The sequence below is a fragment of the Protopterus annectens genome, chromosome 9.part0 (assembly GCF_019279795.1).
Source record: "Protopterus annectens isolate FY-2018-M chromosome 9.part0, PAN1.0, whole genome shotgun sequence".
NCBI lineage: Eukaryota > Metazoa > Chordata > Ceratodontiformes > Protopteridae > Protopterus > Protopterus annectens.
The window spans coordinates 401544059-401550058 of NC_056743.1; the positions used below are offsets into that span (position 1 = coordinate 401544059).

General features: G+C 37.8%; 1 protein-coding gene across 1 annotated transcript in view; it reads left to right on the top strand.

Moving 5' to 3' along the window:
• The window catches only part of BIN3 (bridging integrator 3), a 2343840-nt gene extending 2338798 nt beyond the window's left edge, over positions 1-5042 (top strand). Inside the window, exon 9 of the mRNA XM_044082933.1 lies at positions 4648-5042. Within this exon, the coding sequence (XP_043938868.1) occupies positions 4648-4794 (147 nt within the window). The 3' untranslated portion in view covers positions 4795-5042. The remainder of the gene's footprint in view (positions 1-4647) is intronic.
• The last annotated feature ends 958 nt before the right edge of the window (positions 5043-6000 follow it).

Genomic DNA, 6000 nt, shown 5'->3' on the forward strand with positions numbered 1-6000 from the left:
AAAGCCAATTTTCAGTGGAGGCCCTGGGAGAAATGCACCAGACACATGTCTTTCTAATGTAGGAGGAAACCGGAGCACCCGGGGGAAACCCACACGAATACAGGGAGGACATGCAGACTCTGTACAGAAGGCACCCCAGCCAATAATCTAACTGGAAAACCTCTTTCTGTGAGGCGACAACGCTACTGCTGCACCACTGCTCCATCCAACAGTCTTTCTTTTGCAATTCACAAAGAAACAATGGGAGTATCTATGTATGACCCCCTAATATGCAACAAAATATAGAAGATCTAGGATTTAAACCCCAAGCAGACTCTAAAGAATTTTTCCCCAGGTAGATGGCAAATGTGCATGAAATAAGGAAAAACTAGGTACCTGGGAGCATATGTTTTGGGATTGTAATGAGTTGGCAGACTTTAAGAAATTAAAAAAAAAAAAAGAACCAAGTAGATGTCAGCCACACAGGAAAATCTCTCTCAATCAAAAAAATATTTTTTAATTAAAAAGATTTTATTGTGTGCCAAGCATTGTCTCCTGTTTGGTTCCAGACTTTACAAATTCTCTACAGAGTACTCTGTCAGGAATACTGGGTGAGCAAATAAGTGTAACTAAAAAAAATATTTATTTATTTTTTTTTGAGCTGGGATACAGGATCTGAATTGCATAGACGTAGTAAGGCCTTGTTAAGTGTAATTTTGGTGGCTGCCAAAGAAGCAGTCACTAGAAACTGGAAATCAAAATCTAAACCAACTATACTTGAAGCAGTGAATATTTTAACAGATAAAAGAACATGAAGTGGGATCTTTAGAAAAGGGTAGGAGTAAATTATATAGAAAAAAATGGAAATTGTGAGAAAGCATACAGAAAAATGTTTTGGAGGAATAGGATTTAAGAGAAGGCAGGAACTGAACAACTTGTGTAATGTTACTTTGATTATGTGATGTATAGCATTTCTAAATATGTACTGTTAATATGGTTTGATTACTTTTAATTAAATGTAAGTTTGCTTGTGTCACAAGCAAAAATAGTCTTTTTCTTCTTTCGGCTTTTCCCAGTTAGGGGTCGCCACAGCGGATCACCTGTCCACTCATGATTGGCAGTAGAGTTTTTACTGTGTCGAGTTGCCAGCCCGGCTCCCAACCTTCCACAGAAAGGCACACGCACGTACTCACGCGTAGGGCCACTTTAGTGTGTCCAATCCACCTACAGCATGTCTTTGGGATGTGGGAGGAAACTGGAGCACCCAGAGGAAACCCACATGACCACGGGGAGGGCATGCAGACTCCACACAGAAGGCACCCCAGCCAAGGATCAAACCGGAGAACCTCTTGCTGGGAGGTGACAATGCTAACCACTGCACCACCATGGCCGCCCTATAATAAAACAGTCAAGGTGTTTAAAAAATATTGCTAAGTGTCAGTATCCCAAGGAATTTTGAATTACGATATAGGGTTGTATACGTCAAGTGTTTACAGGGTACCCCTGTCCATTAGGGACATAGGTGCCAAACCAGTGGTAAATTTGTGATTTTCTATCCACTGGTCCAAGTTACATTTCAATATTGTTAGGCATGCACTTTGCTTCACAAGGTTGGGATGCTTGTTCCAGAGAAGGGGTAATCTTTGAGACACATACCTGTCCCTCCAACATGTCCTGTTTGTCACAAAATAGGTTTAGGTCCTTGGAACATATATTTCTGATGCTATTTCTTGCAAAGAAGAACAAATCTATGAGTATGGGATCAGAGGATGCCTTGTAGGGTAGGCATAGATTACCACACAGCAGTCTGTAGGACACTGAGTACGGGGATAGGGCTTTGAGACAGACCACATAGGACTTGTTGTTTACCCTTTGTTTTTGTGGGTATCCTCTATGATCTCTCAAGCTGTGCCTGATCAGGTACAATACTGAAGGATGCAACTCAAAGCAGCCAACAAAATTTCAAGTTTAACTGTTGATGCTAGACATGCCATCACCATTAATGTGCTCCTTCCAGGACTGGAGTAGGTCTCCCCACTGTTGCACTGCTTTCATCACACAACACCATAAACCTAACTACTGAGAATAAGACCCTAAGTTTTATCAGCTTAGCTAGTAATTGAGAGCACCACTGTGTTACACTACCCCAACAGGTGGCTTCTGGTTGCTGCTGGAGCCACCCTGCTGCTTACCACCTTAATGTACAAGCTGCTGAGTGAGGGCTACTGCCCCTTAATACTTGACAGAGTGCAGCTCAGGTACCAAGTTTATTCCCTTAGGAATAATGAAGGCATTGTAGTACACAGGCCTCCCTTCACTCTTTCCACCTGTGGAAGTGTTTTCACGAAGTTGGTGCCAGCTTTGCGGAATGAAATACCAGAGGATATCAGGATGATAGGCAAACCTCTTCCCTTTAGTAAAGCTCACTGAAATTAGTCATTACTAGAAAACAAGTAAAATTACTGCAGTGTTACTTTTTTGGCCTCCAGTCTCTCTTAGAGAGCTAACAAATACTTATTTTTCTGAAGACTGAACCAGTGATGACGGCTTCTTTAACTGCAAGTATAAATGTTTGTTATTAACTGCTGTTGGTGCAATTCCTTTGCATATACACTACACTTTTATTAAGTATATTATCAGAAAAGAAAAACCTTATTAGTATTTTTTCATTTATATACATTATCTATCACATATCTGTCATCAGCCCAACATTACATGAATTGCTAAATTCCTGCCTTCCCCTTAAACCTCACTCTTTCCTCCTACTGAGCAGTATTCTGGATGTATTGTTCCCTCATTTTCCATTTATTTCTGTGTAATTTGCTCATTCCCCATTTTTTAGTAATTGCTTTTTTGACAGCCAACTAAATTAAACTTGATATTATTTTGTACATATTTGTATGTATTACCATTGAATATTTTTGACATGCACTATTGTACAATTTTAGCATGGTCTGTTGAAATCCATATTTATTGTTTGTGCTTGTTAGCACAACCAATTAAGACTCATTATGAATTAATTGCCTTTCATGCTTTGTTCTTCTTATATTTGATATATACCTAGTTTACAGTGCACTGTTGTAGCACTGCTCATTTGTTTATTGTACATTGAATTGTTTACTGTTGCAGTTAGGCTTTTGTTCTTCCTGTCATTGTAACCCATTGTTTCTGACCCCTTTTTTTTTTTTTTTTTTTTTTTTAAACAAGAAACATCTTTATTAAATTATCATATATGACATAGGCAAAACATATTGATATAATTTTAGTTGCAAACATTAAACATCACAAATGATATTGACACAATTGTGATTGCAGGCATTTGTACATCACTTATAATATTCAGTCAAACATTATGTAGCGCATTCATATCCTGCCTTCTTTTAAACCTCTTTCCGCCTTTGCATGCAATATTTCCACAATTTCCATTTTTCCTATGTAATTTTCTCCTACCATTTTCTAAAGATCCCAAATCAAGTTATTTTTATCTCTGTTATTATAGTCATTCATTACTTCTAGTAAAGTTGATTTAGATATTCATTTCCATTTTCTAGTAGTTGTTTTTTTTTTTTGGCAGCCACCATAATTAATTGTCTATCAAAGCTCAAAAAGAATAATTTCCTTAGTTATACCAATTTTCTCACCCAGCATCTCAAACAGAGCAGTCTGCAGGGAATCTTTAAAGTCTGCCAACTCATTACAATCCCAGAAAATATGTTCCCCGTTATGTTCCCAGTTACCTATTTCTTCCCCATCACACCTCCAACATTCACTGTCTACCTGTGGAAAAATTCTTTAGAGTTTACTTGGGGTATAAAATACCTTTGTAAATACTTCCAAGCAAAGATCGTAAATCTTCTAGATTTTGCATATTTGGGAGACATACATATACCCCTTATTGTTTCTTTATGAATTGCTTATCCACTCTCTCTCTTCCCAATTCTTTCTAACCTCCTATGATTGATTCTTATAGTTATCATGCAATATTTTGTATGCTCTAATTATTCCTTTTTTAACAGCAGCTTCTTCTTCTAGATTCTACTAAAAACTCTACCAGTTCTTGTCTGTCACTTAGGACCACCCTTTTTCTTTCTCTTTGCCAATAATCTGATGTCAGTCATTGATAGGAAAGGCTATCACTATCCTGCAGTCCAAATAAATTCTTGGCTTCTTCCCATTCTATTACCTTTCCCTCTCAAATGATTTGCTCCCAATACCTTGGTTCTTTTGCCAGTTTTCTCCAGTAAATTCCAGCACTTTCTTGCCTATTGTCTGTATCGCTAATTGCAGTCTCTGATAATCACATTTTTGTAATAAATTCATACTGTCTTGTCTTGCTTTTATGTCTGGGGTCATTACTGAAAAGGGTATTTTGATCAACTTGCTTACCCAGTAATAAATAAAAGACTAAAAATAAAAGGAATGTTAAATGTGTACCTTTATCACTGATCAAGGTAGTTCATCAGTTATAAATATGGCCATACTTTTTGCAGATTTTAACACTGTAATCTGAGGCAGAGGGTGTTAAAATCTATGTAGTCACTGAAAGAAAAAATATTTTCTGTTTCCTAATTTCAGTTGATTTTTTTTACCAGCACTGTTGATGTTTACTATTTCACCATCGGTATGGTTTTCTTTTAATACAATGTCTTCTTTTTTATGTGTCTGCAGGTGGTGTACTACACAGAAATGTTCAAAATATTTGGAGAACTGACTATGCAAATTGATGATCAGGGGCTGACAGATGAGCAAAGAGAAAAGGAGAATGAAACTAAATTAAGCGAGTTGCGAGCTCTCTCTATTGTTGCAGATGATTGAGTGTTCTTACTGGAATGCCATGTCTTTTTCCCAGGTTATGGACATTTTTGCATCTGGTGTGCAGCCAGTACTTCTGAGGTTTAACGTGATGAAACACAGTGCCGTCTTACAATTTATTGCTGCACCCCTTTCACTAGCCTAGTAAAATTCCTGTTGGGGCATTTTAAATTTTACCCAGTACATGCTTTTTATGTTGTCACACTGTTTCTTGCTATGAATTAAATAAGTAAAAGTCATGTTTTATCCTATAAACTTTACTGTATTTCTTCTGTTACTGCTTGTCATAATATTTTTAATATTGCAGGCACTGATATCCAATGTTGAAGATCTTCCTTTGGAGCTGGAATTTATCTGTAATAGATTTGGCTGTAAAATGTAACTTCTACTTAATTTCTCCTGCTTGGCTCACTATTGGTACTGCTTTACAGAATCACATGTACTTTTATTCTGTTTATAGGTTCATAGGTAAGTACAAAGATAGTTGCCCTTGAAGGCCATTTTAAGTGTAACCAATTACCCTTCTGCCACTTGAAATAACCTGTTTAGTCATGTTAGGTAAAACTCTGCTGATTGTAGCAAACCTTGGTATAACCAGAGTCCATTAGAAAAGTTCATACAGCTGAATAACTCAAAATACAGTAGTAGTATTTTCCCCGTTGCCACAGACGTCAGATCCATGGAATCTCTGAGAGCTCTTTTTCCTTGGGACCACTGTACTTGGATACCTATGGACCCCCCCACTTGTTGAGTGAGTCTTATCTGTTCAGTTGGGGAAGACCTTTTTGGTCATCAGGTTGTGAATGCCTCTTTGACTAAGAATCAGAATGGAAATGCCGAGATAAAAACTTTGGCCAGTTGAGGCTTTTTTTTAAGTCTCAGCTATCACTACATACCCTGAGCTTGCATCATGAGGTGAGCATATGGTGACATACAATGGAGCCAGCTTCACCTTACACAAATAGTATCATGGCTGCAGTATCACTACTGGGACATGACTCGTCACATACCCTCCGATGCCCCCAACACCCTCTCATTTGTGAAATGCATGCAGGTATTGCTTCACCATTCCTAATTTTTTTCATGGTTCCCCAGTGCCTGAGCTTCTAATCAAACAAAGGTCAGAAACACATCCCTCTGCACTGTGGAGCTGACAAATTGACAATATCTCAGACATTAATCAATATCTAAAATATATATAGTCCAGTG